We start from the raw sequence: 26,356 nt of genomic DNA, 5'->3' as shown, positions 1-26,356 counted from the left end.
GCAGATGGCACAAAAACTTGATATTTACTTCCTCCTCTAGCATGGCAATCATGTGAATATGTGTTATAAATTTCCTACCCCTGAATCAGATGGTTACTTGTAATTCTAGCTATGTAAGAATTTTGTCGGTGGGCATAGAAGAATACATAATAACATTCCAATCATTTTGGTTGATACTAAAGATGGAAAGTAATGGATTACAAATCCTTGTGAACGTGGGAACTCAGCCCGCAAAGATACTTTACTGATTTAGACCCAACTTCTTCAAAATGTTAAGCATATCCAATTCGTTATAGTTAAAAAATCTCTGGTTTACCCTTTTCCATAAGCACCACAGGAATCCAAAAATGCAGTAGTCATGCGGGGTACTAACTTCAATGGTAAAGGAACTTATCAAATGTATCATTTCTTTTTTTAAGGGCTACACAATGGGGGGTAGCCCATCACCCAACCCATATCCCCGCCCCCCCCCCCCCCCCCAAACCATCCCTGATGGCCAGAGTCAAGATGGTTAATGACCCTTTATATACATAAACTAGTGAAATCTATTCATATATCAATCCAAAACATATGAATCCATACAAATTATATACAACAGAAGCAAAACATCCAATGAAGTTCATTGTTGTAATTTTTAAACTCCATTTGGAAATCCAATCAATTTCACAGATAAGCTTCTAATTGTGTTTTCACTAAACATGACTCACTAATCCAAATATCAAGTTCTCTGTAACGAGATCAATGAAAGAAATAACTTGGGAATTACACAAGTGCACATATAAAATATAGGTTAGCCCATTGGAAGCTCAAAAGGTATAGCAACATTTACAGAAAACTTGGAATAAAGTATTAAGGGAAAAAGCAATTTAACAAGAAGAGACAAAGGGCAAAGCCCAAACCTCTAAACTAAACTAGAGTGGGTAAATAATGAGCCTTCCCAAGTTCCAATTCTTTATCTCTCCTCTTGGAAGCCTCTGCTAATGAAACCAAGGATATGTTCAGCACCCACTCTTCCTTTAGCGGAATCATCAACAAAAGGAAATCCATTTATGATGGTTATGGTTATGGCTATTGCTTTGACTGGTCAACCATACCCCCACTTGCAGCATACTCATGGTTTCTTAATGTACAGTATAAAACAGAACTAGAAGAATGGATAAGTAAAAGCATGGAGCTCTATTTTACTTTCTTCTTCAATATTAAGGTAGCAACCCCTATGCACTTTCTCATCATCATCATCCATGCTTTATCCCAACTATATGAAGTCAGCTACATGAATCCTGTTCACCAATCTGTTCTATTTAAAGCCATATCCACTGTTAACCCCCCTTTGCACTTTCTGTTGACCAAAAAACAAAAGAATCAATATGTACTTATAATAATAGATCAATATCTCTAAGAAATTTAAACTGAATGCCTTCATTGATATTTGATTTCAAATAGCAATAGTAGGTTTGATATTGTGAATGCAGAATTATTTAACACTGAGGAAAGCCTGTGTTTGACAGCTTGTGCAGGTTGCTGTCTCAATCTTTCATATCTGACCCTAACCTGAGTAATAATGGTCTAGGGAGGTATATATACGCTGACTATGCTCAAGTTAGAAGAGGTGTTCAAAGATTAGTTCTGGAAGTCCAGGCTTCCATCTGCATCAAGGAGGTGTTCAAAAACAAAATGGAAGCAATTGAAAGGGTGCCAGGGTGGTTATGGCGCTTCCAAGGGATTTTGGCTTCTCTGACTGCATCTTGACCATCTAAAGTGTTCAATAGCAAGTGCATGATGTTGTAGCATCTGGTTCCTGGGGCTGTGTGCTGGGCCAAGTTCAGAGATTGAAAAACTGATTGGGAAGATTGAGAGTGCATGATTGAATGGGCCAGTGTTCTGAAAGAGTTTCCAGGCATGAAAAAGGAGCAGCTCACAAAGCAATGAGAGAAAGTTCTTTTTGTTAATTGTGAAAACAAGTGAATACCAGATACATCTCATACAGTCGTATACTTTTTGTAGAGTTTCTCTGGGCTGTAGACTGTAGTGGCCAGATGCATTGCTTTTGTAAATCATCTTTCAGGAAATCTCTCCCTCCTTTTGATTAATACAATATATCTCAAAAGAAAAATGCAAAGTTGATATATGTAAGGATGAATTAGGTGGAAAAAGAAGAAATCCAACTAGAAATATGATAGAAGCATCATTTTGAATTTCATAGCATCTGAAAGGAGCCTATTGATGGATTGGTGAAGTGGATATATGTGATGATGATTCTATTAGACATAAAAACTTCAGAAAAAATTATAATTCCAAATTTTGAAGAGATGACCATAATTTGAAACAAAATTGTTTTCTAAAATGTAATGGAAGAAAAACGAAATGATTTCATCACCAGGTGCTCTCTAACAGCATCAAGTATTTCCTGTTGCAATTGTACTTCGAAGCCAAGTAATTGACTCAGACAAATATAACCTGCTCATTTGCAAAGCATCTCAGGGTGTTCTTTACACTTGGAAATTATTGTTTATCTCCACAGTGATTGCATGTCAAGGTCCTCTAACATGTATCTATCTTGTGGTTTTAAGTACCATCTATCCCTCTAACTTACCCGCTCTCTTTAAAACTCACCAGGACTCTATTAATTTGGAGCATAAGATGGTTTTCAAGTAACAAGTAACAACCAATAATTTTGTGTGTATGTTGCACTGGTACCAGATCATAGAGATTAACAATGATTCTTGCAAACATATGCCCATAATTTTCAAGTAAAACCACAAAATAAAAAGAACAAAAAACAAAAAAAAAATGAGTTTCATTGTTCTAAAAGAAATAGATTCCATCCCTTAGTAAGTGACAAAGTTTCAAAATTACAACCAGACAAGAACTTGATCAGCTTCAAGCCCCTAAGATGTTATCAATGAACTGGGGCAAATAAATTAACTTGTTTCACAGGGACAGGTATGACTAGCATAATTCAACAGCTGTACACAAGGTTGAACCCTGCAAATCCAACAATGGGCTTAAGGGACTTAAAAAATAAATATAAAAATGATAAAGAGCAAAATAGATACACGTGATGTTATCTTTTCTCATGGAAAAGCTTTGATACTGTCTACTGATAAGTGATTTAAAACTAAAGACACAAATGCATATTATGATTAAATTAGAAAAAGAAAACACAATGCTACAGACAAGTACATGGGCTTTTAGAACTTCAATTCCTACAATGCAGTCCATATTAATTGATGATTCAAAAGCATCTGGATCTGAAGTATGAAGAAAAGTTTAAGAAAGAGAAAACACAATGCTACAGACAAGTCCATGGGATTTTAGAACTTCAATTCTTACAATGCAGTCCATATACATTGATGATTCAAAAGCATCTGAAGTATGAAGAAAACTTTAAGAATATGTAAGTAAATACAAAGACTCCAGACGCAACTATCTGAACAATAATTAGGTGGAAAAAAGAGTAAGAAATTGTATGATTACCTCAAATTCTTCCAAATATCTCTTCAGGAGGATCATAGACATTCCGGTCAGGAAAAATCTCCTCAAAGTCTTGCTTTACTCTATTTCTCAAGAGCGGATGTGGAAGGAGGCCCTTCAACAAAATCCTGAAGGGCAATTCCTCTGGTGGATCAGGTGACTTCTTCATGTCCTCATAGACGTTCATGGCATCTGCAGGTGAACCATACCTCAAGAAACCCCTGATAACTTCAGCATACGTCTGATAATCAGGGAACAAATCTTCCTTCCGCATAGTTTCCCACACTTGCATTGCTTCATCCATCTTTTTACATTTTGCTAATGCTATAATTAAGTCCTTGTATAGATACACGTCAGGCTTATACCAGTCCTGCTTCTGAATTACTTTGAACATCTGAAAAACCCAACAACATTTCATATGAATTGATTTATTTAGACACTCAACTCATTATGTTGACAACGAATAATCATTAGGCTAATCTAGATAGACGCAGAAGAGAGAAAGAAGGACTTTGAGAATAAAAAACAAAGTCAATGAATAAAACTTCCAGATCAAAATAGAAAGACATTAAAACCCTAATCTCATTCAACATCGTCCTAGAATCAAAAGAACCCAATTACCCATTCCAAAACCCAATAGGGGAAAAGTAGGTAAGCACATAGTTGGGATTTCTAAAAGCTCACCTTGAGACCCAAGGGCACCTCCTCCTGCCGTTCGAGCTCGTTCAGGACAGCGATCATATCCATCTTCAAGAGCCTCAATACATGCGACTTGATGAACTTGTCGAGCTTCTCTTCATCGTCTTTGAATCTCTTCAGACCCAAAATCACGAAAAGAGCTTCTTTTCCTAAGAGTTTCTTCCCCCTCCAAAGAGGTCCTCTAGGTCTACCATCGTGGTAACGCCTGAAATTGGAGAAGGGCTTCTTAGAATCAATTTCTTGAATGGCATTTTGCAACTTTATAGGCATGGATACCCTTTCAATTGGTATTATAAGTTCTCGAACGAGCATTGAAACTAAAAATGGGACTTTGGATCTCGAAATGGCTCGAATTGCCATTGAAGCTCTGCAAGTCTGAGATTGGATGACTGACGATTCTTTTATCTTAAACCCTTAAAAACCCTGGCTGTGTTTGGTTTCGGTGCAATTTTATTTGCACTAGTACAAATGTCTGAGAGTGCAGATTTTAGTTTGGGGTGCCTCACAACGTGTATTGGGAACATCATGAGATGATAGTATCAAAAATGACAATGTCATCATCGGAAGATGTTCCCAACACATGGCATGGATGTGTTGTGGGGAACAGATCTGAACTGCCTTAAAATCCAGATTTTTGAATTTTATTTTAGGGCTAAAGTACCCTTATATTTTAGAAAATTGACTAACTCTACCCTTACTGTTTACCTATTCTCTTAAAGCACCCATAAGTTAGTACTAATGGAAAAAATGAAATGTCAAATTTACCTCCACTATTCCTCAAATTTTCCAAATAAAACTCTCTTCTTGTCATATGACATGGTGACCCATTGCCTTGCAATCTTCACACCCATGTGTCCGATCCAAAATGGCTCAATGAGCTATACACTTTCAACCCAGCGCACATTAGTGGGGCCACTTGTTCTAGTGCCAATCCATTTGGTATTTTTATCATGGGGTGGAACTAAAAACTAAAAAGGAGGAAAGAAAGAGACTAGTAAAGTGATTTTGGATTTTGTTTCTTTTACTTTTGATCAACGACCATGGTGCCAGCAAACCCTCCTTGGGTGGATTTATCATCCGGGTGGACATCATTATAAGACTAAATGTTCTTGTTATTAGGGGTGAGCAAATGGATAGATTCTACCTAGAACCGAATGAAATCAGCCTTGAATCGACCCTATCCAATTTGTTACAAGGTAAGGTCCGGTTCTAAATTCTTGGAACCAACCCCTATCCAAGTCGGTTCCAAGGTCTAGGGGTTTACCTCCCTGAACCAATCCAATGAACAGGCCTTGGTTGGCCTTAGTGGAACCGGCCTTGAAACTGAACTTCTCTTGAAATAAACTCCAAAATATTTTTAAGAACGTGAAGATTTGAACAAGCACTCAGTGTTACAGAAGAAATGATCCCAATTGACCATTGAATTATTTAAGTAATTTGATCATTTGTTTTCATTTTAATATTTGAATGTGTATATTCGATGTTAGACTTATAAGGAGAGCACTCTTTGCAACACCCAACTATGACTCCAACTCTGACATGATGATCACCAGCTTTGAACTTGGTCACATGAGACCCAACCTCCACCACTTCACCCAAGAGTTCATGCCTTGAGTTATTTACAGAACAAAATCATTGAAATATACAAAACACAATTTAGTCTTGTAATAATATATAATTTACAAGCAATGGGACGATCGAAGAAATATATAATTGGGAGGATGACGGTTCAACCCAGCACCAAAATCTGTAGGCCCAATGTACTGTTGGGGTAGGTGCCAGCTCGAATTGATGCCAATTCATGGGCGGGTGTTGATGCATAAAGTGTAGGTATTTGACATTTGAATGTTTATAGATCTGCAATAGGATTCAAAAATCTGCATTGGGCCTGTCCATACTTCTCCATATATAACTTACATACCCAAGAACCATAGGGTAGTTGAACATTCCGAGGCCATTCTTGATCTGGTGGAGATCGGTATAGCAGTCTTGGCAGATGCCACAACATAGCACCTGATGAACACATCCTCCGGGCTTGTGTTTTTGTTTGTTTTCACCACCGTAGGATAAACATAAATAAAGAAGAAGAAGCTTTAACAGACAAAAGAGCAGATTAGGTTATGAAGGAAAGTTAAAACAGAATATTTGTCAACGGAGTTTCAAAGCGGGGTTTGGAGGGTTTTGTCAAAAGAAAGTTCTACCTTAGACTGTAAATGTAAGGCAATAGGAACCCAGTTGGGTCTTATTAAATACTTTTAAAGTCTTCCTATGGTTTAGCAAATAGACAAAATAAACCCTACAATTTCAAGAATTACTTAAAACCTTTAACTTTTCTAACAATGGACATCAGCATTAAATAGTGACAAAAAAATGAAATATCAAATTTGTCCTTCATTATTTCTCAAAATTTCTTAATAAAACCCGTCTGTTCTTCCTACCCAATTAAGGGTACTAAGCGGAGAAAGCACAATTTCTCCAATATATCGAGATAGAACAATTCAGAGATGGAGAAAAGAGACGTTATGCTGGGAGTACTTTTACTTCGAAGGAGAAAGAAAAGAGGTTTTACATTGATTTTTTTATGTATTTTTTACATCGATTACTGATGTAAAAATTTATCAAAAAGGAATTGTATATCAATCATCGTTCTTGTTTCACACTCCATCCAAACAGTTACAAAACTGGACCAGAATGTAATATTACACTGGTTCAGCATTTACACTACAAATAAACGTAGCCTAATGTTGAAACCATACATTATGGGCAGTAATTGTAGAGGTATAGTATTATAATTATGCAACTGGTGTCCATTACCATTACCATTTAATGCATAGATGTTATCAAAATGCACTATGCAAAATAGCTAACATTTTGTAGTTTTAGTGTATTGGAAAGAGAGTCCTGATGAGGGCAGATTTGGCCCTCCAGTGAAATTGCGACACGTGGCACCTCGTGACAACTAGGCAAGCACCCAAGCAACAACTTACCAAGTTGGTGTCCCCCCCGGGCACCGGTCTGGCTGGCCTGGCGCGACCTGCACGTGGCCCACGGGCGGCCTGCACGCGGCCTGGTGCGGCCCGCATAGCCTGCGCGACCTGCGCGCGATCTGGCAATCTGGCCCGGACACAGGCGCCGACCTGACAACCTGACCCGGACACAGGCGCCGACCTGACAACCTGACCCGGACACAGGCGCCGACCTGACAACCTGACCCGGACACAGGCGCCGACCTGACAACCTGACCCGGACACAGGCGCCGGCCTGGCAACCTGGCCCGGACACCGACCCGCCAACTGACACAGGCGCCGACCTGACAACCTGGCTCGGACACAGGCGCCGACCTGGCAACCTGGCCCAGACACCGACCCGCCGACAAACACAGGCGCCGGCCTGGCAACCTGGCCCGGACACCGACCCGCCGACTGACATAGGCGCCGACCTGACAACCTGGCCCAGGCACCGACCTGGCCGCCTGGCACAAGCGCCAGCCTGACAACCTCGAGGATTTCATCACCGTACCCCGGTTCTGACGGGATATGACGTCTTACCATTTGAAGGCTTTTCACCCACCTAACCCGCAAGGGCACCACTATATAAGGACTCCGACCCCCAAAGGCAGAGGGGAGAAAAAAGGATGGTAACCCCCGCTCTCTAGCTCTCTCATTTCTCTCCAAGCCCTCTGTAATCAAAATGCTAACTTAGGCATCGGAGAGTCCCCACCGGGAAAATACCCCCGGGTCCTCTGGTTCAGTTCTCGCAGGTCCCTCAGCTCCCGCCGTCTACAAAGGAGAGAAAATCACCTCACGCGGAGGGTAGTCGGGTTGCGCTGCACCAGGGAGCTCCACCATCCTCTGAGTTGCAGACTGCCTAGGAGCAAGTCAAGTGACGAGTTCGCCATCAGGCAGTTCGCCATCAGGCAGTTCACCATCAGGTAGTTCGCCACCAGGGAGTTCGCCACCAGGCAGTTCGCCACCAGGCAGTTCGCCCCCAGGCAGTACGCCACCAGGTAGCTCGCCACCAGACAGCTCGCCACCAGGCAGTTCGCCACCAGGGAGCACTACCAGGCAGTTCGCCACCAAGTAGCTCATCACCAAGGCATGTCACCACCGGGTCAAACAACGAGGTACTTAGCCAAAAAATTTATACATCACAAAAAATGGTACGTGACCAAAACGGCTACAGCACAAATGTTTGTCATTTGACTCATTTCCAATATATTAATAACTTTAAATCATATTGATTTCATTGAGCTAATAGTGCTAAGCACAAAAATTTCAAAATATGAGATGCAAGTATTTGAAATACAAGGTGTGAGGGTGTAAAGTATTTAGTAAAAGAAGTTATCAAAATGCACTATACATGTGGGATGTATAAATGTACGATACAAAATGTAGAGTGTAAGATGTGTAAGATGTACAGTAATAGATATAAACATGTAAGCATGAAAGATGTCGAGCATAAGATATGAACATGTAAGGTTTAAGATTTATGTTCGTAAGTATATGAGATACTTGTGTCTAGGAATGGAACATCAAGGGCTTGAGCTTGTATCATTGAATCCTAGCTTATTACATTCATTACATAGTAAATAGATTGAGTTTGTATCATTTATCATCTAACTACTGAAAGGCTATATTGCTTTCGTTTGTTATTGTATTTAATTGACTAAGCCCTGTTTGAGAAAACTTATAATAAGAAATACTTCTTTTAAGAGTTGGGACCACACATTAAGTGGTTATTAAGTGGTTCTGTCTGTTTGGTAAAAAAATGGGGAATAAGTATTTTTTTAAAGAAGTGCATCGTTAAAAAAGTTACTTCAAGTTGGCTTTTTTTTCAACACTTCTTGAAGAAGTACTTCTCCAAAAGAATGGGACGAACCAGTCCCTAATATTTTCTTATAATACCTAAAATACCCCCGTGCAAGGGTTATACCTCCATCTCCTCTCATTCGAACATCTCTACCAGGTAGCGGCGCACCCAATTACAGGTCCACCGGTGACGAGGAAAAGTGGCCAGTGGACCTGTCGTTTGGCCACTTTCTTCTATTTTTTGAAGTTATTCTTCTCATTTAATAATTTTTTTTGGCTTTTTTAATTTGAACTCCCCTGTTCTTTGCAGATCTAGACTTGAACTCCCCTGTTCTTTGCAGATCTAAACTTGAACTCCCCTATTCTAATGGTGACAGTCTCACCGTCCAGCCAGCGGCAACAAGAGGTTAGTTTACCAAACTCCTCCCCTCCAAGTTTTTTCTTCTTGGGTTTTTTTTTAAACTTGAAAGTCCCATTTTTTGTCTTGTTTTTTGTATTTTTTGGAAATATTTGATTTATTTTTTATGCAAACAATGATGTTAAAATCTGAGATCGAATCAATCATGTTCAAACCCCATAACTTCTTACTCTAGTAGAAAAATCTGGGATCGAATACACTGCCACAGGGATCGAACTCTAGGATCGAAACCCATATTTGGTTGCTGGTATGCAGCCTTGCCTCAAAGACCAGAGCACGTGAGAAAATCCAATTAACAGGGCTTTCACTAATACCCTTGTGAAGCTTGCAACTTCAATTGGGTCCACATGGCGATTCACGTATGGGTCCACGTGGGCTCTCAGTTGTCATGAAGTGGGGTCCACGTGGGCTCTCAGTTGTCATGAAGTGGGGTCCACGTGGACTCTCAGTTAAAATGTATAGCATAAGATGTGAAAAGCATTGTATATATGTATGAGTGAAGTGAGGGCTAAAATTGTCATTTGTGTCAATATAAGCACTTATGGGGAAAGTAGCTTGCCAAACATCCCCACCCCAATAAGTGCTTAAAAACATAATAAATGATTTGGAAAGTGAGTTACCAAACAACCTTAAGTGGTTGTTAAAATAAGTACTTCTAAGAAGCACTTGTTTTAAAAACCACTTAATCATTAAACGAGGCCTAATTGTTGAGCTTCGTGCTCACCTTGGCTAAAGGGATTCTAGCATTGGTGTTTAGAATCAAACACAGGAAGGTCGGGATAGCACCCATTAATGAAACTTTCAAGTAATGTGCTTTAGGAGAGGACGTAGGCTAGGTAGGGCTCTCAATTGGACTAGATTTGGTCCAATCCAATATTGGTCCATTTACAAATGGACTGGACCAAATTCAGTCCAAACCCATATAAACCAAGTACAATCTAGTCAAATAAAATGCAAATGGACCGGATTGGGTCCAATCCAATCCAAATTGAATAAAAAACCAAAATAACATGAGAAATCCAAAAAATATATAAAAAACTACAACACATTCTGTAATACAATCCAGTCCAATTAAAATGCAAATGGACCGAATTAGGTCCAAATCCAATCCAATGTAAATGAATAAAAGTGCTTTTACAAAAGTACTTTCTTAAAAATGCTTTTGTAAAAGTTCTTTTGTAAAAATACTTTCATAAAAGTACTTCCTAAAAGTGTGTTTACAAAAGTGCTTTTATAAAAGTACTTTCATAAAAGTGCTTTCATAAAAGTACTTTCATAAAAGTGCTTTCATAAAAGTACTTTACTTTCATAAAAGCACTTCCGTAAAAATGCTTTTATAAAAATAATTTTGTAAAAGCACTTTCATAAAAATGCTTCCGCAAAAGTGATTTTATAAAAACACTTTCGTAAAAGTTCTTTTATAAAAGTGATTTTGTAAAAATACTTCAATGTACTTTGAAGTGTTTTTATAAGATTAGTTTCATAAAAGTAATTTTATATTAAACATGACCAAACCATTTTCACTGTGATTATTTAATGACTTTGGACTACCGATCAATCAATTTTGTCAAAATTTTGTCCACTATGCGTACAAACCATTTATATTTGGACTAATCCAAGTCCATATAATCTTTTGGACCATCCAATCCGTCTAAAAGACATTTGGACTGGATGGGGTCCAACCCGAATCCAGTCCATTGACACCCCTAAGGTAGGATAGTTAAACCTCTATAAATCTTTGTGTTCTTTTGTGCTTTACATTATATATTTCATTAACTTGTATTCACACACACAAATAGTAAATTGTTAAATATTTTGAGTATAAACAAGGGCAAAGTTCTTTGCCAAACCCAATTCACTCCCTCTTGGGTTTAGCCACTAGGCAACATGGACAACTTCAAGGATTTTAAAGCCTTGAGTTTCCGATTTGAATTGCCCTATTAAGATCCTAATCTAATTAGGAGCGGGCAGTTTATAGGAGCTTTCCTAATTCAGACATCCTAAGTCAAACTAATCAATGTCCTAATCATATTAAACCACTTTTTAATAGGAGTGTTGTTAACACTTGGACTTTGTTCGGTCCCCTCTCTAACCCAATTCTTGCACCACGAATTCCTAATCAAACTTCACCATTCTCTCTAAAACATGCCAAAACCCCAGGAAACCAAATTTCATCCTAAATCCCCTTAAATCCACTATTAAATCTACAAGATTCCCTTTTAATGGTCGCGGTTATGCCACACCACAATGTCGGTCTCCCAATCAGATTCTATCACATGAAACAAAACCTTTGAACATCCAATCACACCAAATTTCAGCCCTAAATTCTTTGATTTCGTCGTTCATCTATTAAAATTTCCATTTTGAAACATCTTATACTACAACGCATCTTTAGCCTAAAACCAATGATCTATATGTCATTACACAATCAAACCCTCCCAACAGCTTCGAAGTTCAACAGGAAAATTCCTTATTAGTACCTTGAACTTTGGGGGTTGTGTCTAGTCAAACCCCGAACATTCAAACATGTCTCTATAATACCCTGAACTTTCATTTTGTATCTATCAGGTCTCTACGGTTAGTTGACCGTCAGTCAACACCATCACGTGACATCAGTTGCACATATTTTTTTCAAAATGGCAAAATTACCCTTTCTAATATTTTTGTGACCATTTTGCCTATTGCGCTTGAGTGTTAAAAGAATGGAAGGGAAGAAGAAAAGGGAAAACCAGTTGAAAGCTCTTAGTTCACCATGAGCCATTGTTGAAGCTCTCCGTTCAGGCTCTACCGTCCATTGTGAGCCACTGTTGAAGCTCCTTGATTGAAAGCTCAGACGATTCAAAGAATGGAGCTTATGTTGTTGTCAATACTTAAATGGAGAACAAACAAAGTGACGCCTCTTTCTTTCATTGACTATTTCTTGTGCAAAATTCAAAGACCCAGAACATCCAAACCCTAAATCTTTGATTTTTCGTTATTAGAGCTGATTTTAATCACCACCAAAGGTTTCTAATGCCTCTATTTCTCTTTATATCTTCCACATTCAATTTCAAGATCTTAAAAATTATAGATTTCATATACTGTTTCCATTGCTCTCGTTGAATGGGCAGGCATTGGATTCCTTGAGTTCTGGCCATCAGAGATTGCATTAGCTATCACAATCTCCATTGTTGGAGAAAGCCAAACCATCGATTTTGAATGTGCCTTTCGACTATTGTTTTTCTTTTTCTTCATCCCATCTAAAAAATGTAAACAAAAGAAACAAAAACAGACAAAACCCCTAGAAATCTCCACTGTTAAATTTCCTTGCTTTCTATATATTTTTTTAATGAGCTTTACTTATATGATTGTTGAAACACAGGAGAGAGTGTTCAATTGTTATGAGCTGGTTCAGAATCCGGCAACAAGCCCAACCGGGGTGCTTGTTGCTGTTGCACTCTTGAGCTACGAGAGCAGCAACAGAACAAGCACCACCTGCTTATCTTCTGCGCTTCATTCATCGTAATTAATGGTGCTGGCTCTAGGTCGGGAACGAAGAGAAGAAAGTTGACCCTATGAAGAACATGAAACATGAGCTAGGGAGAGACCAAGTGTTTCTTACAGATTGAACACTCGAAGAGATAAAAAGCAACAAAAATACAGGAGAAAAGAAGGACAAAGAAAGGATGAAGGAGCTCTTAAAAGGAGAGATTTGATGCAGTTTCAACTTTCAATCAAGGAAAAAGAAACAAAAAAGAAAACTGAGAAGTGGACAAAGATGTTCAAGTGGAAGATAAAGAAAATTACATGACACCTAATGGGTATTTTTTACGACAGAAACCTATTAGACACATTTTGAAACTTTGGGGTACTGCATAGATATATTTTGAAGTTCGAGGACCGACTAGAGACAACCCCTAAAGTTCAGGGTACTGATCAGGAATTTTCCCAAATTCAAATCCATTTCTCTCTGCCAAGTTCAGCCTAAAAGCCCCTTATTTACCCATCCATCAAGCCAAGATTCCATTAGAAGCCCTCTTATTGGCCAAAATACCCATAGCCCAGATTCCCACGTTTCTAGCACCTCTAAAGCCACCAACCGCTCTCATTAGACTCCAGATATCCTAATATGCCCATCCACCGAATTTTATATCCAAAAATACCCATTTTGCCCTTTATATAAAAAGATTCTGAATCGACCATTCACATCACTCGCCACTCTCAAAATCATAGATCTCCATTACGATATCTATCCTAAGACACCTAAACTTTACCAAAACTTTCATCAACCTCCTGATTGACCACCCAACATATTTTAGACCCAAAATGCCCATTTTGCCCTTCGTACAAAAATATTCCAAATCGACCACTCTTGTTATCCGCTACTCTACAAATCAAACATCTCCAATATGGCACCTCTCCCAAGACACCCAAAATTTTCATCAGTCTCCTTATTGACTAATCCATCAAATTTCAGACCCAAAAATACCCATTTTGCCCTTCATAGGAATAGATTTTGAATAAACCACTCTCATTGCCCGCCACTATCAAAGCCATAGATATACATCACGATACCTCTCCCAAGACACCCGAACTTTACCAAAACTTTCATCAACCTCCAAATTGACCACCTAACATATTTCAGACCCAAAAATGCCCATTTTGCCCTTCGTACAAAAGGTTTCAAATCGACTACTCTCGTCGTCTACTACTCTCAAAATCTTAAATCTCCATCATGACACTCCTTCCAAAGACTCAAAACCACACCAAAACCTCTATTAATCTCTTGGTTTCCCATCTACCAAATTTTAAACCCCAAAATACCCATCTTACCCTTCATACAAAAACATTCCGAATTAACCATCCGCATTGGTCATCACTCTCCTATTTCAAAACCTTGATCGTAATACATTACCCAAGACCTCCAAACACTACCAAAACCTGCATCAAAACCTCCCAATCTACCACCCACCCAATTTCATACCCTAAAATTCCTATTTTACCCCTCATTTAAAAAGATTTCAAATAAACCATTCCCAACGCCCAATATTCTCTAAATTCAAGATTCTTGTCGCCACGCATCGTCCAACACCTCCAAACCCCATAAAAAACCCCCAATCAACCATCCACCCAATTTTAAACCCTAAAATTCTCATTTTAACCCTTGTTTAAAAAGATTCCAAATGGATCACCATTATCGCCAGATATTCTCCAAGTTCAAGATTTTTATCATAACACATCGCCCAATATCTCCAAACTGCATCAAAACCTCCACCAACCTATTTATCTACAACCCATCAAATTCCATACCCTAAAATCCATGTTTTGCCTCTCATTTAAAAGATTCCAAATGAACCACCCTTAATGCTCGCTATTCTCTAAATTTAAGATTTATCGTCACACATCATCTAACACCTCCAAAACCCATAAAAAGCTCCTAATCAACAATCCACCCAATTTTAGACCCTAAAATCCCTAATTTACCCCTTGTTTAAAAAGATTCCAAATGGATCACCGTTGTCACCTGATATTTTCCTAGTTCAAGATTTCTATCATAACACATTGCCCGATACCTCCACCAACCTCTTAATCGATGACCCATCAAATATTCTCCAAATTCAATATTTCCATCATAACACATCATAGACACCCCAAACCCCAACAAAACCTCTCAATTTCCAATTTAAATTTTAGATCTTAAAATGACCATTCTGTTATTCACTTAAAAAGATTTTAAATAGGTTATCCTCGCCACTCAATACTCTCCAAATTTTGGATATCCATCATCATGCATCATCCAACACCTCTAAACCCCATCAAACCTCCCGATTAACAATCTGTCAAATTTCAAGCCCGATAATAACCATTTTACCCTTCGCTTAAAAAGATTTCAAATAGATCATCTTCATTGTCCGACATTCCAAGTTTAAGATATTCATCATCACAAATCATCGAACACCTTCAAACCTCATAAAAACCTACTAACCGACAATCTGTTAAATTTCAAACCCTAAAATGACCATTTTACCTTTCACTTAAAAAGATTCCAAATAGACAATCCTTGTCGTCCAATACTCTACAAATTCAATATTTTCATTGTAACACATCATCTGACACCCCCAAACCCCATCAAAACCTCAATTGACCTTCTGATCGACCATGCATCAAATTTTTAACCTCACAATATCCATTTTACCCCTTATCTGAAAAGATTCCAAATCAACCATCCTTATTGACTACTACTCTTTTATTTCAAGATCTCTATTGTGACACACCTTCCAAGCCCTCCAAAAACCCTATCACTACCATCCCAAACCTCCTGATCAACCACCTATCAAATTTCAGCCCCAAAATACCCAATTTACCATTCGTACAAAAAGATTCCAAAATGAAGCCTCTCATTGGTCACAACTATTCAAATTCAAGATCTACATTGAGGCACACCCTCCAAGACATTTAGAACTTTCTATCACCCTCTTAGGCATCCCAATCGATCATCCCCTAATTTTTAGACCAAAAAATACCCATTTTACCCCTCAATCAAGAAAGATTCTTATTCGATAACTCTCATTGCTCACTACTCTCCAAATCACGATTTATCACTCTGATGCACCCCTAACACATTGTAGTTTAATCCCAACCCTTAGATCCTACACATTACACTCCCTTGAACCTAAACTTTCTTTCCATAAAACCCCTCCAAATTTTCATTTAGGCCCCTACACTTAGAAAAATCAACTAGAGCCCCCCATCCCCTAGAAGCATCCTTAGCCTTAGATTTAATCCCACACACATCCTCCACCCTAGGATTGGCCCATTCTCACATTATCATACCCAAAACGCTAAATATCAAAACCCTAGCCGCCCTCCTCTCCTTTCCCTCTCTAATTTCAACCAAGCCTATTTGAAATTCAAATTTTAATTTTAATTTTAGAACTCCCCCATTCTAGTCATAAATGAGGGAGACAAGGGGGAGCTTTTTAGGGAAGGCTATCCCCCAGCCTATGTGGTCAATGGTGAGAGCCAATGGGAAAAAAAAAGGAAAAAATAAACGAGAGAAGAAAAAAAAAAAAAAACTCTTAGAGAGCCCCATCCCTTATATTAGAATCCAAACAGTCCCAATCCCCCATCATTTTAAACCTCCATAACCTAAAACCCTAACCTCTCATACTCAAACCCTAACTAACCTTCCCTTATTCGGTCCAAGCTAAATCGAACCCTAACTGAACTGTTCCCCACCCAGCCGAAACAAAACTAAACTCAACCTATTCGGTCACAACCCAACCCAACCGTTCCCAACAAAACTGAACCAAACCAAACCTCTCCAATTCGGTTTTAGACAAAAGGAACCCCTAAACCAAACTGATTCTGATTCTCTTTCTCCCACTTACCCTTACCATAACAGAACCCTAGCCTCCAATCTCCAACATCTTCCTTATCTTTCTTTCTCTTCCATCTTCCTCTATCTTCCCCATTGAAACCTAGTCACCAAACTCTTCTCCTTACCCTCATCTCCCTCCTCCATTCAACCTCTTAATCTTTCTTCTTTTCTCACCCAACCAAACCTTAATCTCTTCTTCCTCCTCTCCTCTCCACCTTCTTCCTCCATTAACAGATCCAGTCCTCCATCTCCCCCTCCTTCATGAAACCTCCATAACTGAACTCTCCCTCACTCAACACTCGCTCATTCCCATACAACCCTTATTCTCTCATTCCCCCCAAAAAACCTAGACCACCGAAATTACTCCCCCACTCCCTCTCCTTCTTCAATCTTAAGCACGCAAAACAAAAAGAAAAACATGAAGACTCCCATCTCTAGTCTGAGGTAGAGAGGAAGGAAGCTAGAGGAAGAAGGCTTCAAGGAGGAAGATAGTTTCGGTTCAAAGCTTGCCACCATTCATCCCATGAGTTCAACACAATTTTTTGGCTTTCTTGACTAGCAATTGAATAGAGAGTCTAAACCATCAGTTCGGACTGTCACTACTAGTCCCTTGTTGTTGATTATTTTTCATGTTTTTCTCATAGGTAAAATGCTAGATTGAACTTATATGATTTATGTTGTCTCTATCTTAATGATTTTTTTGTTGTTTATTTCGTTTGAGGATGAATGAAGATTACAGGCTGAATTTGGTTTTTCTATGATTGCCTAATTGTTTGGACTTCTTTTTAGACTAATGCATGCTAAGTTCATCCTTTACTCTCTCTTGAATGTTGCTTTATGGAATGTATATGATACCATTTCTCCCTAGAATGTCTACCAGAAATTGTATTTGTCTTGATAGGTTTCTCATGAATAGCTTTCTTTCTTCTTTGCACTATTAGTGCTTTAATTGTTTGCATCTTGCATTTGTTTTATTACTCTACTTGTGAACCCTATTTGGAGGGAACCCCATGAGGAATACGCCCTTTATGGCTTAATCCCTCTCTCCCTTAAGTAGGAATGTAGAAGGCCTTGGATAAAAGGGGTAGGGTGTGCAGACACTCACCCCTTTGCTCCTCTAAGGGCTTCCTACACCCGAAAAGAAGAAGAAGAGAAGATTGAACCATAGAAGACAACATTCTCTCAATGGTAAAACCTCCATCAAATTGGGGAAGTCTCGTAGCTACTAATTTAGTTTTTATCATCATTAGAATTGGCATTCACAATACAAAAGGGAGAGGGGTGCCTAACACCTTCCCTCTCCCTCCCTTTGATGCCTAGAATTGTGCCTTTGCATTGGTTTAGGGAGTCATTCTTTATTCTTTCCTGTATCTTTTTCAAACTTGGGAGACCCATCACTCCCTTGTGTTAGCTGTTGATGGGTGGTGGCTCCTCTCTTAGCTAAGAAGTAGCACCCAAATTCATTGGGATGTTCATAGAATGGTGACTCCATTGGAGATGGGAAGGTGTGTGTAAGCCATTCCTTCTTCCACTTAAGTGGGGAAAGGACTCACATTCTTAGGTTGTTAATGGTTTCATTTGCTTGCTTGTAGGATGATTTCTTTTTGATTATTAATTATTTTGATTGCATGCATATAGACTGAATTCCTTTGAACTATTAATGCTTAGGTTTAAGTGCATATAAGCTGATTTTTTGGGGACAGTTAACGCCTAGGACTGCATGCATATTAGCTGAATTTCTTGGACTGTTAATAGCTATGTAAGCATGCATAAAAACTGATTTTTTTAGGACTGTTGAAAGTTTCATTTGCATGCATAAAAGCTGAATTCTTGTCAGCTCTTAATGCTTAGGCTTGCATGCATGTAGGCTGATTATTTTAGGACTGTTAATAGCTATCTATGCATGCATGTAAACCCAAATTTTTAGGACTGTTAATGGTTTAACTAGCATTCACGTAGGATGAATTCTTGTGGGTTGTTAATGCTTAGGTTTGCACGCATGTAGGCTGATTTCTTTAAGACTGTTGATGGTTAGATTAGTGTACATATATGCTGAAATTTTTAGGACTGTTAATGATTTTACTAGCATTTACATAGGTTGAATTCTTGTGAGCTGTTAATGCTTAGGTTTGCATGCATGAAGGTTGATTTCTTTGGGGTTAAGTGTTAGATTGGTGTGCATAAAGGCAAAAATTTCAGGACTGTTAATAGCTTAATTTGTTGACCTGCATGAGGGATGAAACTTCTTGAACTGATAATAGCTTTGTCAACATGCATGAAAACTGAAATTTCATTGACTATTAGTAGTTTTGTTGGCATGTATGATGACTGAAATTTTTTCGACTGTTCATGGTTGTTTTTGCATGCACATGGGCTGAGTTCTTTGGGACTATTAAGGGTTCTGTGTACATACACATAGGTTGAGAGTTTTCTTGGACTGTTAATGGTTATGTTTGTATGCATGTTCAATTGTGCAAATAAGATGTTATCAAGGGTAGTTCAAGAATGATAGCGATGCTGAATTGCATGTTGTTTGATGATATATAAACAGTATGATGGCTTAAGTTGAATGTCCTTGGGCTGAAATCATGTTTCATGTGCAATCAATTGAGTTAAACATGTTAGAGAATCATGATAATTAGGATTTGATACATGCTGAAGTCCATGACATGATGTCTTTTGCAAAATCTATAGCATGAGAACATAGTGGCATCTGGGGCTGAAATGATAACACTTGAACCTACCCCCTTTGAGAACATATTTTGACACATAGAACCAAAACAAACTAAGAGAATAAGAAACCCAAAGAAGAATAGAATAAAAAAAAAGGAAAAAACACAAAAAAAAAGAAAAAAATACGTAAAAAACTAGGGGTAGAAAAAATAAAAATTGGAAAGGTTAACATGTGTGAGCCTTAGGTAACTAGTTAAGATAAGAGGTGAAGGAAATAGGGGTAGCAAGCTTTGCTTTAGGATAATTGAATCAAGCATAGGAACCAAACATAGTTCAATGTTTGGGGAAAATAAATCATTAGATAATAATCCAACTTTAGGAAATGTAATTAGTTGTTCACATGCTTGAAGTAAGTGATTGGTTTAAGTTTAGGACATTATGTAACTTGTTTTTTGTTAAAAATGTAAAAGAATCAATAAAATAAAGGAGGTTTGAGGTAAGTTGGCTTGCTTTAACTTTGAAAAAAAATTCGATCAATCTATGGTTTTGGGAGTGTAATGGGAGTCTAGTGCAATTTCTTTTTCTTTGAGGTTGGGTGATGTAAAGTGTTTGGGTATGAGGGCGGGGGGGGCTAGTTCATGAGAAGGCCTTAGAAGCTTAGTTTAATCAAATTATTTTAGGCCTTGTTTGAGAGAATGATGAGATAGGAAACTAGGTAGGTTAACGTAGGGGATTGGTTAGGGTGGTATAATGTGTGCAAACGTAAAGTCATGTTAAGGAAATTAAAATCCAGCCATGATTAATTCTTTAGGATATATAAAGAAACAAAAAACAAAAAAAAAATAGAAAAAGAAAAATCAAGAAACAAAGAAAGGGGTTAAGGAGGGTAGAGTGGTAGAGCTAAACCTTGGCCCAAGCCCATTTCCCCTTAGTGCCCAACTAAATTCTTAACCCAAGCCCATTGCAACATAGAAGCCTAACTTAAGCCAAGGCTAAATAGGCTTAGGCCCAAGCCCAATCCGGCCTAGGCCATATATGCCAAGCAAACCACAGCCTAAGCCCATTCCAGCTTAAGTCCATTTTAGCCAAAAGCCAAATAGGCTTAGGCCCAAGCCCATTTCAGCTAAAAGCCAAACTTAACTCAAGGCCAAAACCAAATAGGCTTAGGCACAAGCACATTCTAGCTCAAAACCAAGCCTCAACCGAAGCCAAATAGGCAAAGGCCACGACCTAGTCCAGCCCATGGCCCAACCCCGTCCATAACCCAATTCAGCCTAGGCCATAGCCACAGCCACAACCTATCCTAGGCTGCCTAGGCCACAGGCCACAGTCTAGTTGCAGCTCAAGCCACCTAGGCCAGCCTACCTATGACCCAACCCAGCAAGCCTGCCCATAGCCCAGCCCAAGCCGCCTAGACTACTGCCCAACCAGCCCAAGTTGAAATCAAGTTGATCTTCATACCTTTATATTATTTTATTGGTCGCTGCTTATGTTTTCTAACATGAAATCAAGTTGATCTTCATACCTTTATATCAAACTTCAAAACTCAATTTAGAAAGCATCAACCTTCTAAAATATGGATTAGGCAAACTCAACCCCAAACCCAGTTTTCTCCACAAGAGAATGCAATTGGTAAATGCAAATAAGGATAAAAGATTATGTATAAAGTAGCATTTGAAGGAAAGGACAAATTCCTTTTGATGCTTTCTTGGACATTTAGCATCAATTTCAACAACCATGTAAAGAGAGTTCAAAGTATAATAAAAATCATATAGGTAGATGGCAAGTCTATCCTCCAGATCTTAACTTCACTAGGTGCTTATTTCACTCCCTATTGGGCGTTAAAACTTTGAACACAGCCACAAGTTATACCATTTAATAGGGGAAACATGGATAGAAAAATAGAGGACCATCGATCAATATTATCAACAGGTAGGAATAACCAAAGAGAGATTTATCGATCAATATTATCAACTATTGTACAAGGAATGTGTTATTACCTCAGGCTAAATCAATAGGAACCACCCACTTCCTTTTTAGAGATGACTTGAAACAAATAAAAAAACAAAAAAAAAAGCAATACAAGAATTGAATATAGTAGATCTAGAAATCGGCAAAATCTGAAATTAGCTGATGGAAATCAGCGAAAAAGAGGGCTAATAGCATATCTATATTAAGTTTATCCAGTGAAAGCCAAGTTTAGTGGTTGATGCTAACAAAAGCAGCAAATATGGACCAAGCAGATACTAGAAGCTAGATTTGGTGCATTGACGTTAAACCGAAAGCATATGGCAATTGATCTAGAATAATGACGCGTAGGGCATTAGATTGACCACTTGTTGACAATGGAAAAATGGTTTAGATGACCAGGGATGGAGGGGAAAGATGATGGATTTTGAAGGGGGAAGAAATCAATGAAAGAAGATGAAAATGGCTAAAAAATGAATGAAAATCATGAGAGAATGCTAGATATGTGCTTACCATCGCAGGAAATCGCCAAATATGTCACTGGAGGGTGTAGGTGGAAGACGAAGACCTGGAGTGGTGTTCTCTGATAGTGTTGACAAAATTTTCTCACAAACTACATTCAGTTTTCTTTTCTTGATGGGGTTTCACTATTTTGGTGTGACCTTGCATACTCGATTTTGGGATCCCGTATCCCACTTCTATCTTAGCATTTCTTTCAAAACAAACACCGAGAAAATGGAATATTCGGTCAAGATGTTTCTCTTCCCATCCCTTTCTCGGCGACCAAACACATATGATTTTTCTTATGAAATTTATTGAAATTGTAAAGATGGATCACCTAGCATTTTGGAATCTTAAATATGTAAACACCCTAAAATATGATGCAAGAATTGTAGAGCTACAACATAACATGGAAATTAGACTAAAATGGAAATACAACTTCATATGAAATTTACCATGTCCCTCTCATGAGCTATGTTCTTGTTGCTATTATTTTTTATGGACTATGAATGATAAGAATTTCAACAACAATGATATGATTGCTTAAATTCTGAAAAAGGGATTGACAAGTGATGTACATGGTGAATTATAGTCAATTGGAAAATTTTCCTATAGATGATCTCATTTTGTAATTGCCATCCTTTTATCTAAAAAAAAATTTTGTTTGATATTATTATTTATTTTTAACTAAATAAATAAAATTCTTTCCATACAAGTACCTTAAGAGCCAATTGTGTGATGATGATAAATTACATGGTTTCATATGGGGAAGAAATGAAGTGAAGTTAAGGTTAATGTGACCGGATATATGTTGAAGTCGGGTTAAGTCTTGTCATCTTTGTGTTTGAGTCTTGTTTGGTTCAGCCTTCAATGAGGTGGTAAAGGTGGCAAGGTGGGTTAACTTGTGAAGGAAACATTATATCATGAATTAGGTTATTGTCTTCTCACATTTGATTTTGTTCTTTTATAAGTCTTTGGTGTCCATACTTCATGAAACAATTATAAATAGGACCCTTTTGTACTAAAAATAAATATTTTTATCATTGCATGTGATGCATAACGATAAAATCTCATTTTGAAGAGCAATATTTTTTAAATTAATGTTGACCTATGTTGGTAGTTTTTGACTGCCAAAAAACAACTTTTTTTTAATTAATGTCAATGTATGTTGGCAGTCACAAATCGCGGCAAAACCCAATTTGTGAAGTGAACACCATTTTTTACTATGTTTGGTAAATGTCACCAAAACCACCTTTAGTGATATATAGAAGGGGTCTTTGGCAATATTTATTAAATATTGTGAAAGGTGGGGGGTTTTGTGACAATTGTTAAATGTATCACTAAAAGTGATTTTCTTTTTTACGATGCTAACTAAAAGACGCAAAAACCCCTTTAGCGACATTTAATAAATGTCGCAAAAAAAAACATCACCATTGTATGATGTGATTGAATTTTAGGGAAATGTTTAGTGGCATTTGTTAAATGTCGCAAAAATTAATATAATTGACACACAAAAAAAAAACATTTTAAGACATTAGCAATCATGATAGAACTGCAAATGTCACAAAAAATTTTCTGCAAGATTTGCTTAGATTTTAGAGACATTTATGAAATATCATGAAAAGCTTGTTTTCCTATAGTGATTTGGGTTCAAATTATTAGCTTTGATGCAACAATGGGTGGGTTTTTGTAATTATTACATCAATAGTAATTTAATTAGTTTATACTTGCTCCTCTTACTTTTACTTTTAAAGGACATGATTAGGGATGCCAATGGATCGAATTGGATTCGAATCGGGGTGGATTCGAATTCGATTCGATAAAAAAATCAAATGTTCAAATTCGAATCCGTCGGATTTTGTATTCAGCGGTTCGAACTCGACTTGAACCTTTTCATCGAATATTTGATACAGATTCGATTTTATTTGATTCGATTGAGCATTTTTTAATCAAATATCTGTTTCGATCCGATTCGAATATCACCAATTTAACCTATAACCTATGCATTATCAACAATTTAACACACTTCTAAGCATAAATTTAACCTGTAAAATTTCAGCAATTTAACATTGACTTGTAACATAAATTCAACATGAAAACTTCATTATTTCAGCAATTTAACCTGTGAATTTTTCAAAAAATTAACTTATAAATTATCGGCATTTTAACCTGTAATTTTCAACAATTTAAGATAAACTTCTAGCACAAATTCAACCTGTAAATTTTTTGAAATGCCCAAATATTATATTCAGTTTAATATTCAGACTACCCTATTCTGATATTCAATTTAACATTAAGAAAAAAAATTATCATACAAAAATTGGATTAAAGTAGAATTTAAAAATATAATAAACATGTATAACAAAAAATGAAAAATCAGATTGGGCATTTCAGATCTCAGACTCATGTCTTTCTCACTGTTTGCATACAACATATTCAATTAATCAATTTAATATTCGTACACAAGAAAAAAAAACAAATACACTCATACAAAAACCTAAACAACTAAACAAAATCTAACTCGAACAAACTTAAATGGCTAAACCTATTCCATATGGTAAAACTCATAGAAAAGGGAATAGAAAAAAAATAGAAGATGGGGGAAGAAAGATTACTAGCAGTGTTGTTGAGTCATGAATGGTTAAATGCGAGGCAACCGACGACTAGCAATGGTCAAGATTGAACCAAATGGGTGAACGACAAGTCGACAAGTTGCAACCTACAACCGATCACCAGCGATGGCAGCAGGCAACAACACAGTGGAGTGCGGCGGCCAGGGTTCTTTTGCCTTCTCATTTTCACTCTTTCAGTTGTTTAGAAGATAGAAGAGAGGAAGAGTCTAGGGTATTCGAACTCCACTTTTTAGTTTTTACTAGATAGGAGCTCATTTTTAAATTTATAATTTTAGACCTATGTAATTAACTAAATTACATTATATTATTTTAAAACAAAATATTAAAATGGGGTATAAATGTAATTTTATAATAATTATAAAAAATAATATTATATACAATATTAAATATAATATATATATATATGTGTGTGAAGGATCGAATCGGATCGAATCAGGGGGTGATTCGAATTCGATCCGAATTCTAAACGGATCCAATTTCACGATCCTATCTAATTCGAAAGTCCGAAGAGGGGGTATCCGAATCCACTAATTTTGGATTGGATTAGAATCCGATCCATTTGCACCCATAGACATGATTATTAAATGTGTGAGGAAGAAGATGAGGCAAGTTGTTTCCTCTAATTATGGAGCATAAGAATGTTTATAAGTTACTCTTGGTCTTTAATGATCCGGTCAAATAATTGATGCCTAATGAGACCCATACGTGGTTACTATACATGGACTTCTTCTTTTTGCAGGTGTTGATTAGGTCTCAATTGCATTTCCTTTGTCTAGTTGTGATGGATTAGATGTGGCAACTACACCACCAATGACCAATACTCCAACTCCTACTACAACCTTGGAATGATAGGGTTACAATTATATGAATCCATGTTCTTTTTGTAACATTCGAAATCCCTTTTTGTAATTATAACTTTAAAATTTTATCATTTCCCATAGGGAATGGATAGAGTTTTGAGAGAACTAGTGGCTAGTGTATATGAGGATACTCAATAGATGATGAAATTTGTAGTAAGAATATTAAGTCTTATTTGTAGTACTTTTACTTGTGAATGAAATTGAAGTTCATTCAATCAGGTAAAATTCTTTAAAGAATTTGATATTCAAAGTTTAATATAAAAATAGATTTCTAACTCTGAACGATTGTGATAATTTTTAGATTCATACCAAGAGGAGAAGTTGTTTAGCATAGAAATGGTTAAATTCATTGATGTATGACATTAACAATTTAAAGTTGTCATAGAAATGATTGAGGAACAAAACTGCAAAATCCAATTAGTATAGAACCTGATGATATAGGATTAAATGATTAATGGATTATAGATGAATGTTTAAATGATTTAGTGTTAAAAGAACTTCGTACATTTGAATCATTACTTGCTAATTTTAGTGTTGATGATGAAATGATGTTGGAGATAATGGAAAATAGTTAAAAAGAAGGACCATCTCAACCAAATGAAAAAGGATTTCAAAATAAAAATGAAAAAGGATTTCAAAATAAAAATAAAAAAGTGAGCCTCTTATTTTGTTTTTTGAAAAATTATCTTTAGAACTAAGGCATATCTAAGATATTTTAACTTTTATTTTCTTATTTGCATATTTAGGTAAAGATAAAAGACTAATGAAGTTAATGAGAAAGATGAAGAGATGTTGGTAAATGAACAATTATTGTATGAAGATGATGAGACAAATCAATTTCATGGATAAATTTTCAAATGATGTTGATGAAGATGTATTTAAGGACAAGGTGGATTGTTATTATTTGATATTTTATTAGCCTAAGATGGGATAGCATTTGAACTTTTACAATCAAACTTTGA

General features: G+C 37.1%; 1 protein-coding gene across 2 annotated transcripts; it reads right to left on the bottom strand.

Moving 5' to 3' along the window:
• Positions 1-777: 777 nt before the first annotated feature.
• On the bottom strand, positions 778-4,672 carry LOC104609418 (Pentatricopeptide repeat (PPR) superfamily protein). Of its 2 annotated transcripts, none has more exons than XM_010275726.3 (3): positions 4,159-4,672; positions 3,478-3,868; positions 778-1,339 (listed from the first exon to the last, which is right to left on the bottom strand). In XM_010275726.3, exons 1-2 carry the CDS (start codon positions 4,531-4,533, stop codon positions 3,479-3,481), a joined length of 765 nt encoding a protein of 254 aa, XP_010274028.1. In that variant the 5' UTR covers positions 4,534-4,672; the 3' UTR covers positions 778-1,339; position 3,478. The 2 variants fall into 2 exon arrangements, with proteins under 2 accessions (XP_010274028.1, XP_010274029.1); XM_010275727.3 differs by having other exon boundaries at positions 778-2,985; positions 4,159-4,603.
• Positions 4,673-26,356: the final 21,684 nt, after the last annotated feature.

The sequence above is a fragment of the Nelumbo nucifera genome, chromosome 3 (assembly GCF_055504915.1).
Source record: "Nelumbo nucifera cultivar China Antique chromosome 3, China Antique-T2T, whole genome shotgun sequence".
NCBI lineage: Eukaryota > Viridiplantae > Streptophyta > Magnoliopsida > Proteales > Nelumbonaceae > Nelumbo > Nelumbo nucifera.
This window is presented reverse-complemented; position numbering and strand designations above follow the sequence as displayed.

What these genes read in the sequence shown, in the direction of transcription:
- LOC104609418 (XM_010275726.3), bottom strand. Translation starts at nt 4,533, where the DNA reads ATGGCAATTCGAGCCATTTCGAGATCCAAAGTCCCATTTTTAGTTTCA. An exon ending in AGGTGCCCTTGGGTCTCAAG is followed by an intron (nt 3,869 to 4,158) that starts GTGAGCTTTTAG and finishes TGGGTTTTTCAG; the next exon opens with ATGTTCAAAGTAATTCAGAA.